Genomic DNA, 12,303 nt, shown 5'->3' on the forward strand with positions numbered 1-12,303 from the left:
GGATTTATTTGGGACCCCGGGGGATCCCGGATTTTTGGGGACCCCAAGACCATTCCCGGGGATCCCCGGATTTTTGGGGGACCCCAGGATTTCTGGGGGACCCCAGGGGATCCCCGGATTTTGGGGGACCCCAGGACCATTCCCGGGGATCCCCGGATTTTTGGGGGACCCCAGGATTTTTGGGGGACCCCGAGGGATCCCCGGATTTTTGGGGGTCCCCGGGACCGTTCCCGGGGGATCCCCGGATTTTGGGGGACCCCAGGGTTTGTGTGGGACCCCGGGGGATCCCCGGATTTTGAGGGACCCCAGGGTTTGTGGGGGACCCCCCTTTTTTGGGAGGGGGGATCCCCTCCCCCCGCCGCGCTTCTCCCGCGCTTCCCGGAAGGAAAAAAGCCGGAAAAGCGGGAATTTCAATTAAAAACCGAAAGTGCGATAATTGGGGGGGGAAATTAGAGTTAATTAACGCTAATGAGGGGAAATGCGGGGGGGGGCGGCCTGGGGGGCTTTGGGGAGCTGGGGGAGCTCTGGGGGTCGGGGGGGGGGGTTTGGGGGGGTTCAGGGGGGGATCTGGGGGGGTTTGGGGGGTTCAGGGGGGTCCGGGGGGGATCTGGGGGGGTTTGGGGGCGTTCAGGGGGGATCTGGGGGGGTCTGGGGGGGTTCAGGGGGGTCCGGGGGGGATCTGGGGGGGTTCAGGGGTGATCTGGGGGCGTTTGGGGGGGATCTGGGGGGGTCTAGGGGGGTTCAGGGGGGGTTCGGGGGGGGTCTGGGGGGGATCTGGGGGGTTCGGGGGGGATCTGGGGGGGTTCACGGGGGGGTCTGGGGGGATCTGGGGGGATCTGGGGGGGTTCAGGGGGGTCTGGGGGGGTCTGGGGGGGTTCAGGGGGGGTTCGGGGGGGTTCAGGGGGGATCTGGGGGCGTTTGGGGGGGATCTGGGGGGGTCTAGGGGGCTTCAGGGGGGATCTGGGGGGGTTTGGGGGGTTCAGGGGGGGATCTGGGGGGGTTCAGGGGGGGATCTGGGGGGATCTGGGGGCGTTCGGGGGGTTCAGGGGGGTTCAGGGGGGGTCTGGGGGGGATCTGGGGGGGTTCAGGAGGGATCTGGGGGCGTTTGGGGGGGATCTGGGGGGGTCTAGGGGGGTTCAGGGGGGATCTGGAGGGTCCGGGGGGGATCTGGGGGGTTCAGGGGGGATCTGGGGGCGTTTGGGGGGGATCTGGGGGGGTCTGGGGGGGTTCGGGGGGGTTCAGGGGGTATCTGGGGGGATCTGGGGGGGGGTTCAGGGGGGATCTGGGGGCGTTTGGGGGGTTCAGGGGGGGTCTGGGGGGGGTCTGGGGGGGATCTGGGGGGTTCGGGGGGGATCTGGGGGCGTTTGGGGGGTTCAGAGGGGTCCGGGGGGGATCTGGGGGCGTTTGGGGGGGATCTAGGGGGGTCTGGGGGGTTCAGGGGGGATCTGGGGGGGTTTGGGGGGTTCAGGGGGGTTTGGGGGGGTTCAGGGGGGATCTGGGGGGGTTTGGGGGGTTCAGGGGGGTCAGGGGGGGATCTGGGGGGGTCTGGGGCGGTTCAGGAGGGCTTGGGGGTTTAAGGGGGGTCTGGGGGGGATCTGGGAGGGTTCAGGGGGGCTTCGGGGGGGTCAGGGGGGTTCAGAGGGGTCTGGGGGTCTTTGGCCCCCCCAAATCCTCCCCAGTTCCCCTCCAGGCCGCCAGGGGGCGACACCCGGGGAAGCGGAGTGGGCGTGGTCACAGCGGAGTAGGCGTGGTCACGACGGAGTGGGCGTGGCCATGGCGCGGCGGGAACCCCGCGCGGGTCACGTGGTGCGCGCGGCCGCGTGACTCCCCCGCGCGTCACGTGGTGCGGACAAGATGGCGGCGCTGAGGGCGGTGAGCGGCCCGGGGTCACCTGAGGCGGGGGAAGGGACGGGAGAGCCCCCAGACCCCCCCAGTGACCGCGGGACCCCCAAAAACACCCCCGGGTTTGGGGAGGGGGCGGTTCTGGGGGGTCCTGAGCGTTTCCCCACAGGCGCGTCCTTCCCTCCAGGTGTGCCCCCCTCACCTGTCCCCTTCCCCGGGGGCCCCTCAGTCACCCCCCGCTTCCCTCCCTCCCCCAGATCGGGGGGTCCCGGGGCGCCCCCGCCCTTCGGCCCCGCCTGGGGCAGAGCCGGGGGGGCTCCGGGGGGCTCCGGGCTCACCTGGACAGGTGGAGGCAGCACCTGGAGGGGGCCGCGGGCTGGGCCGAGCGGTGGCGGCTGCGGAACCTGAACGCGTGAGACTCGAAAATGGGGAGGGGGCGGAGTCTGGGGTGGGGAGGGGTCTCACCTGGCCTGGGGGAGGGGTCTCACCTGGCCTGGGGGAGGGGTCTCACCTGGCTGGGAGGGTCTCATCTGGCCTGGGGGGTCTCACCTGGCTGGGAGGGGAGGGGTCTCACCTGGCCGGGAGGGGTCTCACCTGGCCGGGAGGGGGAGGGGTCTCACCTGGCTGGGGGAGGGGTCTCACCTGGCCGGGAGGGGTCGGGGTCTCACCTGTCTGGGGGAGGGGTCTCACCTGGCTGGGAGGGGTCTCACCTGGCTGGGGAGGGGTCTCACCTGTCTGGGGGAGGGGTCTCACCTGTCTGGGGGAGGGGTCTCACTGGGCTGGGAGGGGAGGGGTCTCACCTGGCTGGGAGGGGAGGGGTCTCACCTGGCTGGGGAGGGGTCTCACCTGGCTGGGAGGGGAGGGGTCTCACCTGGCTGGGAGGGGGAGGGGTCTCACCTGGCTGGGGGAGGGGTCTCACCGGGCTGGGAGGGGAGGGGTCTCACCTGGCTGGGAGGGGAGGGGAGGGGTCTCACCTGTCTGGGGGAGGGGTCTCACCTGGCTGGGGGAGGGGTCTCACCTGGCTGGGAGGGGAGGGGTCTCACCTGGCTGGGAGGGGAGGGGAGGGGTCTCACCAGGTGTGCCCCCCCAGGTACCGCCGCTCCCTCAGGGAATCCCTCGGGCCGGACGCGGCGGCGGCCGAGTTCACCTTGGCCTGCGGGGGGGGCGTCAGGTGAGACCCCCACCCCTTTTGGGGGGTCCCTGCCCCACCCTGGGGGGGTGTGACCCCCAGGTGACCCCACAGGATTGGGGTGTGACCCCAGGTGACCCCACAGGATTTGGGGTGTGACCCCAGGTGACCCCACAGGATTTGGGGTGTGTGACCCCCAGGTGACCCCACAGGTTTTTGGGGTGTGACCCCCAGGTGACCCCACACGATTTGGGGTGTGACCCCAGGTGACCCCACAGGATTGGGCTGTGACCCCCAGGTGACCCCACAGGATTTGGGGTGTGACCCCAGGTGACCCCACAGGATTGGGGTGTGACCCCCAGGTGACCCTGCAGGATTGGGGTGTGACCCCAGGTGACCGCACAGGATTTGGGGTGTGACCCCCAGGTGACCCCACAGGATTGGGGTGTGACCCCAGGTGACCCCACAGGATTTGTGGGGGTGGTCTGACGCCAGTTGACCCCGCAGGTTTTTGGGGTCCTGACCCCAGGTGACCCCACAGGTTTTTGGGTGTGACCCCACAGGTTTTGGGGTGTGACCCCACAGGTTTTTCAGGGGTTGTGACCCCAGGTGACCCCACAGGATTTTGGGTGTAACCCCACAGGTTTCGGGGTCCTGACCCCAGGTTGACCCCACAGGTTTTTGGGGTGTGACCCCACAGGATTTTGGGGTGTGACCCCACAGGTTTCGGGGTCCTGACCCCAGGTTGACCCCGCAGGTTTTTGGGGCAGCAGCGCTGGATCCGCCCCGGGAGCCGCTCGGAGCTGCCCCGGCTGCGGCACCTGCCCGTGGTGGGCATCGACCTGAGCGGGACCCCCGTCACCTACGGGGGGCTGGACAACCTGGGTGAGAGCCTGGCACCCCGAAACACCCTGAAACACCCCAAAAACACCTGAAAATACCCAAAAACCACCTGAAAATACCCCGAAACACCCTGAAAATACCCCCAAACACCTGAAAATACCCCAAAAACACCCTGAAACACCCCAAAAACACCCTGAAAATACCCCAAAACACCTGAAAATACCCCAAAACACCTGAAAATACCCCAAAAACACCTGAAAATACCCCAAAACACCTGAAAATACCCCAAAACACCTGAAAATACCCTGAAACACCCCAAAAACACCTGAAACACCCCAAAACACCTGAAAATACCCCAAAAACACCTGAAAATACCTCTGAAATACCTGAAAATACCCCCAAAACACCTGAAAATACCCCAAAACACCCTGAAACACCCCAAAACACCTGAAAATACCCCCAAAACACCCTGAAACACCCCAAAACACCCTGAAAATACCCCCAAAACACCCTGAAACACCCCAAAAACACCTGAAAATACCCCCAAAACACCTGAAAATACCCCGAAACACCCTGAAAATACCCCCAAACACCTGAAAATACCCCAAAAACACCTGAAAATACCCCAAAAACACCTGAAAATACCCCAAAAACACCCTGTAACACCCCAAAAACACCTGAAAATACCCCAAAAACACCCTGAAAATACCCCAAAAACACCTGAAAATACCCCCAAAACACCCTGAAACACCCCAAAAACACCTGAAAATACCCCAAAACACCTGAAAATACCCCAAAACACCTGAAAATACCCTGAAACACCCCAAAAACACCTGAAACACCCCAAAACACCTGAAAATACCCCAAAAACACCTGAAAATACCTCTGAAATACCTGAAAATACCCCCAAAACACCTGAAAATACCCCAAAACACCCTGAAACACCCCAAAACACCTGAAAATACCCCCAAAACACCCTGAAACACCCCAAAACACCTGAAAATACCCCCAAAACACCCTGAAACACCCCAAAAACACCTGAAAATACCCCAAAACACCTCAAAAATATCCTGACACACCCTGAAAATACCCTGAAACTCCTGAAAATACCCCCAAACACCCCGAAAATACCTTGAAACACCCTGAAAATACCCTGAAACATCTGAAAATACCCCAAAACACCCCAAAAATACCCTGAAACACCCTGAAACACCTGGAAATACCCCAAAACACCTGAAAATACCTCCAAAACATCCTGAAACACATGGAAATACCCCAAAAACACCCTGAAAATACCCCAAAACACCCCAAAAATACCCGAAAGACCCCAAAACCACCCTGAAACTCCTGAAAATACCCCAAACACCCCGAAACTCCTGAAAACACCCTGAAAATACCCTAAAACACCATGGAACACCTGGAAATACCCCAAGATGCCCTGAAAATACCCCAAAACACCCTGAAACTCCTGAAAATACCCCAAAACATCCTGAAACTCCTGAAAATACCCCAAAACCACCCTGAAACACCTGAAAATACCCCCAAACACCCTGAAACTCCTGAAAATACCCCCAAACACCCTGAAACTCCTGAAAACACCCTGAAAATACCCTAAAACACCATGGAACACCTGGAAATACCCCAAGATGCCCTGAAAATACCCCAAAACACCCTGAAACTCCTGAAAATACCCCAAAACACCCTGAAACTCCTGAAAATACCCCAAAACATCCTGAAACTCCTGAAAATACCCCCAAACACCCTGAAACTCCTGAAAATACCCCCAAACACCCTGAAACACCTCAGAACACTTTGTCACACCTGTCCCGCAGTGTCCCTGTCACACCTGTGTCACACATGTCACACTTTTGTCACACCTGTGTCACACCTGTCACACCTGTGTCCCACCTGTCACACCTGTGTCACACCTGTCCTGTCCCGCAGTGTCCCTGTCACACCTGTGTCACACCTGTGTCACACCTGTCACACCTGTGTCACACATGTCACACTTGTGTCACACCTGTCACACCTGTCACACCTGTCACACCTGTGTCACACATGTCACACCTGTCACACCTGTCACACCTGTGTCACACATGTCACACCTGTCCCGCAGTGTCCCTGTCCCAGCTGTCACACCTGTGTCACACCTGTGTCACACCTGTCACACCTGTGTCACACCTGTGTCACACCTGTCACACCTGTGTCACACCTGTCACACCTGTGTCACACCTGTGTCACACCTGTCACACCTGTGTCACACCTGTGTCACACCTGTGTCACACCTGTCACACCTGTCACACCTGTGTCACACCTGTGTCACACCTGTGTCACACCTGTCACACCTGTGTCACACCTGTGTCACACCTGTCACACCTGTGTCACACCTGTCACACCTGTCACACCTGTCCTGTCCCGCAGTGTCCCTGTCCCAGCTGTCACACCTGTGTCACATCTGTCACACCTGTGTCACACCTGTCACACCTGTCCTGTCCCGCAGTGTCCCTGTCACACCTGTGTCACACCTGTCACACCTGTGTCACACCTGTGTCACACCTGTCACACCTGTGTCACACCTGTCTACACCTGTGTCACACCTGTGCTGTCCCGCAGTGTCCCTGTCCCAGCTGTCACACCTGTGTCACACCTGTGTCACACCTGTCACACCTGTGTCACACCTGTCACACCTGTGTCACACCTGTCACACCTGTCCCAGCTGTCACACCTGTCACACCTGTGTCACACCTGTCACACCTGTGTCCCAGCTGTCACACCTGTGTCACACCTGTTCCGCAGTGTCCCTGTCCCAGCTGTCACACCTGGACCTCTCCGGTTGTCCCCACGTGTCCGACTGGCTCCTGGCCCGGCTCCACGTCTTCGAGGCCACCCTGCAGCACCTGGCGCTGGCCCGGTGTCCCCAGGTGAGCGAGCGGGGCCTGGCCACGCTGCACCACCTCAGGTGAGACACCTGTGTCACCCTGTGTCACCCGTGTGTCACTCAGTGTCACCCTGTGTCACCCTGTGTCACCCGGTGTCACCTGTGTGTCACCCAGTGTCACCCAGTGTCACCCAGTGTCACCCTGCAGCACCTGGCGCTGGCCCGGTGTCCCCAGGTGAGCGAGCGGGGCCTGGCCACGCTGCACCACCTCAGGTGAGACACCTGTGTCACCCTGTGTCACCTGTGTCACCCTGTGTCACCTCAGTGTCACCCTGTGTCACCCTGTGTCACCTGTGTCACCCTGTGTCACCTCAGTGTCACCCCAGTGTCACCCAGTGTCACCTCAGTGTCACCCAATGTCACCCCAGTGTCACCCAGTGTCACCTCAGTGTCACCCAGTGTCACCCTGTGTCACCCTGTGTGTCACCCTGTGTCACCCCAGTGTCACCCTGTGTCACCCTGCAGCACCTGGCGCTGGCCCGGTGTCCCCAGGTGAGCGAGCGAGGCCTGGCCACGCTGCACCACCTCAGGTGAGACACCTGTGTCACCCTGTGTCACCCTGTGTGTCACCCTGTGTCACCCCAGTGTCACCTGTGTCACCTGTGTCACCCTGTGTCACCCCAGTGTCACCCCAGTGTCACCCAGTGTCACCCTGTGTCACCCCAGTGTCACCCCAGTGTCACCCAGTGTCACCCAGTGTCACCCAGTGTCACCCTGTGTCACCCTGTGTCACCTCAGTGTCACCTGTGTCACCCGGTGTCACCCGTTGTGTCACCCTGTGTCACCCAGTGTCACCCTGTCACCCTGTGTCACCTGTGTCACCCAGTGTCACCCAGTGTCACCCTGTGTCACCCAGTGTCACCTGTGTGTCACCCCAGTGTCACCCAGTGTCACCCTGTGTCACCTGTGTGTCACCCAGTGTCACCCTGTGTCACCCTGTGTCACCTGTGTCACCTCAGTGTCACCCAGTGTCACCTGTGTGTCAGCCAGTGTCACTCTGTGTCACCCAGTGTCACCCAGTGTCACCCCAGTGTCACCCTGTGTCACCCAGTGTCACCTCAGTGTCACCCTGTGTCACCCCAGTGTCACTCAGTGTCACCCTGTGTCACCCTGCAGCACCTGGCGCTGGCCCGGTGTCCCCAGGTGAGCGAGCGGGGCCTGGCCACGCTGCACCACCTCAGGTGAGACACCTGTGTCACCCTGTGTCACCCTGTGTCACCCTGTGTCACCCCAGTGTCACCTGTGTCACCTGTGTCACCCTGTGTCACCCCAGTGTCACCCCAGTGTCACCCTGTGTCACCCAGTGTCACCCGGTGTCACCCGTGTGTCACCCTGTGTCACCCTGTGTCACCCCAGTGTCACCCCAGTGTCACCCTGTGTCACCCGGTGTCACCCTGTGTCACCTCAGTGTCACCCCAGTGTCACCCTGTGTCACCCTGTGTCACCCCAGTGTCACCCAGTGTCACCCTGTGTGTCACCCTGTGTCACCCCAGTGTCACCTGTGTGTCACCCTGTGTCACCTGTGTGTCACCCAGTGTCACCCTGTGTCACCCTGTGTTACCCAGTGTCACCCCAGTGTCACCTCAGTGTCACCCTGTGTCACCTGTGTCACCCTGTGTCACCCTGTGTCACCCAGCGTCACCTCAGTGTCACCTGTGTGTCACCCTGTGTCACCCTGTGTCACCCTGTGTCACCTGTGTGTCACCCTGTGTCACCCCAGTGTCACCCTGTGTCACCCAGTGTCACCCTGTGTCACCCTGCAGCACCTGGCGCTGGCCCGGTGTCCCCAGGTGAGCGAGCGAGGCCTGGCCACGCTGCACCACCTCAGGTGAGACACCTGTGTCACCCGGTGTCACCTGTGTCACCCTGTGTCACCTCAGTGTCACCCTGTGTCACCTGTGTCACCTCAGTGTCACCTGTGTGTCACCTGTGTGTCACCCTGTGTCACCCTGTGTCACCCTGTGTCACCCAGTGTCACCCGGTGTCACCCGGTGTCACCCGTGTGTCACCTCAGTGTCACCCTGTGTCACCCATGTGTCACCCAGTGTCACCCGGTGTCACCCAGTGTCACCCTGTGTCACCCGGTGTCACCTGCGTGTCACCCCAGTGTCACCTGTGTGTCACCCTGTGTCACCCTGTGTCACCCGGTGTCACCTGCGTGTCACCCCAGTGTCACCTGTGTGTCACCCTGTGTCACCCAGTGTCACCCAGTGTTACCTGTGTGTCACCCGTTGTTTCCCCAGTGTCCCGCTGTCTCTCTCCGGTTGTTCCCTACAGGCACTCACGCTGTCTCTCCGGTTGTTTCCCCGGCACTCACGCTGTCTCTCCGGTTGTTCCCTACAGGCGGCTGCGCTCTCTGGACCTGGCGGGGCTGTCCCGGTGTCTCTCCGGTTGTTCCCTACAGGCACTCACGCTGTCTCTCTCCAGTTGTTCCCTACAGGCAGTCACACTGTCTCTCCGGTTGTTTCCCCGGCACTCACAGTCTCTCTCCGGTTGTTCCCTACAGGCACTCACAGTCTCTCTCCGGTTGTTCCCTACAGGCACTCACGCTGTCTCTCCGGTTGTTTCCCCGGCACTCACAGTCTCTCTCCGGTTGTTCCCTACAGGCTGTCCCGGTGTCTCTCCGGTTGTTCCCTACAGGCACTCACAGTCTCTCTCCGGTTGTTCCCTACAGGCACTCACAGTCTCTCTCCGGTTGTTCCCTACAGGCGGCTGCGCTCCCTGGACCTGGCGGGGCTGTCCCGCTGTCTCTCCGGTTGTTTCCCCGGCACTCACGGTGTCTCTCCGGTTGTTCCCTACAGGCACTCACAGTCTCTCTCCGGTTGTTCCCTACAGGCACTCACGGTGTCTCTCCGGTTGTTCCCTACAGGCACTCACGGTGTCTCTCCGGTTGTTCCCTACAGGCGGCTGCGCTCTCTGGACCTGGCAGGGCTGTCCCGCTGTCTCTCCGGTTGTTTCCCTGGCACTCACAGTCTCTCTCCGGTTGTTCCCTACAGGCGGCTGCGCTCTCTGGACCTGGCGGGGCTGGCGGTGCCGAGCCCGGCGCGGCTCCGGGCGCTGCTGGAGGCGGCGCTGCCGCACTGCCGGATCCTGGGCATGGAATAACCCCGGGGATCCGCCGCACGGGATCCACCGGGATCCGCCTGGGATCAACCCCCGATCCTCCTGGGATCAACCCCCGATCCTCCTGGGATCCGCTCTGAACCAACCCCTGATCCTCCTGGGATCAACCCCCAATCCTCCTGGGATCCTCCCGGATCTGGGAACCGCCCTGAACCAACCCCCGATCCTCCTGGGATCCTCCTGGGATCTGGGAACCGCCCTGAACCAACCCCTGATCCTCCTGGGATCCTCCCAGGATCTGGGATCTGCCCTGAAACAACCCCTGATCCTCCTGGGATCCTCCCAGGATCTGGGATCCGCCCTGAACCAACCCCCGATCCTCCTGGGATCCTCCCATGACCTGGGATCCGCCCTGAAACAACCCCTGATCCTGTGGGATCCTCCCAGGATCTGGGATCCACCCTGAACCAACCCCTGATCCTGTGGGATCCTCCCGGGATCTGGGATCCGCCTGGGATCAACCCCTGATCCTCCTGGGATCCTCCTGGATCTGGGATCCGCCCTGAACCAACCCCTGATCCTCCTGGGATCCTCCTGGGATCTGGGAACCGCCCTGAACCAACCCCTGATCCTGTGGGATCTGAATGGGATCCTCCGGGATCCACCCTGAACCAACCCCTGATCCTCCTGGGATCCTCCCATGACCTGGGATCCGCCCTGAACCAACCCCCGATCCTCCTGGGATCCTCCCAGGATCTGGGATCCGCCCTGAACCAACCCCTGATCCTGTGGGATCCTCCCTGGATCTGGGATCCTCCCAGGATCGATCCCTGCTCCTCCCGGGATCTGGGGTTTTTGGGATCCCCCCTGAACCAACCCCTGATCCTCCTGGGATCCTCCCATGACCTGGGATCCACCCCGGATCAATCCCTGATCCTCCCAGGATCCTCCCAGGATCGATCCCTGCTCCTCCCGGGATCTGGGGTTTTTGGGATCCCCCCAGGATCAATCCCCGATTCTCCCAGGATTTGGGATCCGCCCTGAACCAACCCCTGATCCTCCTGGATTTGGGATCCTCCCTGGATCAGTCCCCGATCCTCCTGGGATCCTCCCTGGATCAGTCCCCGATCCTCTGGGATCTGCCCTGGATCAGTCCCCGATCCTCCTGGGATCCTCCCTGGATCAGTCCCCGATCCTCCTGGGATCCTCCCTGGATCAGTCCCCGATCCTCCTGGGATCCTCCCGGGATCAGTCCCCGATCCTCCTGGGATCCTCCCGGGATCAGTCTCTGCTTCTCCTGAGATTTGCGGGGTTTGGGATCCTCCCGGGATCCGGGATCCTCCCGGGATCAATCCCTTCTCCTCCCAGATTTGGGATCTGCCCTGAACCAATCCCTGCTCCTCCTGGGATCCTCCTGGGATCCTCCCGGATTCGGAATCCTCTCTGAATCAATCCCAGCTCCTCCTGGGATCTGCCCAGGATCAATCCCTGCTCCTCCCGGGATCTGGGATCCGCCCTGAGCCAACCCCTGCTCTTCCCGGATTTGGGATCCGCCCTGAACCAATCCCTGCTCCTCCCGGGATCCTCCTGGGATCTGCCCACGATCAACCCCTGCTCCTCCCGGGATCCTCCTGGGATCCTCCCAGATTTGGGATCCACCCTGAATCAACCCTTGATCCTCCTGGGATCCTCCCTGGATCAACCCCTGCTCCTCCCGGGATCTGGGGTTTTTGGGATCCTCCCTGAACCAACCCCTGATCCTCCTGGGATCCTCCCTGGATCTGGGATCCTCCCTGGATCAACCCCTGCTCCTCCCGGGATCTGGGGTTTTTGGGATCCCCCCTGAACCAATCCCTGATCCTCCCGGGATCCTCCCGGGATTTGGGACCCTCCCAGGATCCTCCAATATCTGGGATCCGCCCTGATCCTCCTGGGATCCTCCCATGACCTGAGATCCACCCTGGATCAATCCCCGATCCTCCCAGGAACCTCCCAGGATCGATCCCTGCTCCTCCCGGGATCTGGGGTTTTTGGGACCCTCCCGGGATCCTCCCAGATTTGGGATCCGCCCTGAACCAACCCTTGATCCTCCCGGGATCCTCTGGGATCTGCCCACGATCAATCCCTGCTCCTCCTGGGATCCTCCTGGGTTTGGGATCCCCCCTGAACCAACCCCTGATCCTCCTGGGATCCTCCCTGGATCAACCCCTGCTCCTCCCGGGACCCTCCCGGGACCCTCCCTGGATCCGGGATCCTCCCTGAACCAACCCCTGCTCCTCCCAGGATCTGGGGGTTTTGGGATCCCCCCTGAACCAATCCCTGATCCTCCCGGGACCCTCCCGGGATCTGGGATCCACCCTGGATCCTCCCTGGATCCGGGATCCGCCCTGAACCCTCCCGGGATCCGGAGTTTTTGGGATCCCCCCTGAATAAATCCCTTCTTTTCCCACTGATTCTGTTTTATTTTTTTGGGGTGTTTGGGTCATTC

At 61.4% G+C, this 12,303-nt stretch overlaps 1 protein-coding gene across 2 annotated transcripts; it reads left to right on the plus strand.

The window, feature by feature from the left end:
* Positions 1-1,781: 1,781 nt before the first annotated feature.
* DMAC2 (distal membrane arm assembly component 2) lies at positions 1,782-12,268 on the plus strand. Of its 2 annotated transcripts, none has more exons than XM_086872003.1 (6): positions 1,782-1,872; positions 2,100-2,254; positions 2,933-3,013; positions 3,729-3,856; positions 6,611-6,773; positions 9,096-12,268. In XM_086872003.1, exons 1-6 carry the CDS (start codon positions 1,855-1,857, stop codon positions 10,279-10,281), a joined length of 1,731 nt encoding a protein of 576 aa, XP_086728129.1. In that variant the 5' UTR covers positions 1,782-1,854; the 3' UTR covers positions 10,282-12,268. The 2 variants fall into 2 exon arrangements, with proteins under 2 accessions (XP_086728129.1, XP_086728130.1); XM_086872004.1 differs by having other exon boundaries at positions 9,749-10,204.
* The last annotated feature ends 35 nt before the right edge of the window (positions 12,269-12,303 follow it).

The sequence above is a fragment of the Cyanistes caeruleus genome, chromosome 38 (genome assembly GCF_971803275.1).
Source record: "Cyanistes caeruleus chromosome 38, bCyaCae1.hap1.1, whole genome shotgun sequence".
Taxonomy (NCBI): Eukaryota; Metazoa; Chordata; class Aves; order Passeriformes; family Paridae; genus Cyanistes; species Cyanistes caeruleus.

Bases quoted from the DNA above. Each gene is read 5' to 3' on its own strand.
- DMAC2 (XM_086872003.1), top strand. The intron at 2,255-2,932 runs GTGAGACTCGAA...GTGCCCCCCCAG, and splicing joins CGGCTGCGGAACCTGAACGC to GTACCGCCGCTCCCTCAGGG. The intron at 3,014-3,728 runs GTGAGACCCCCA...TTGACCCCGCAG, and splicing joins GCCTGCGGGGGGGGCGTCAG to GTTTTTGGGGCAGCAGCGCT.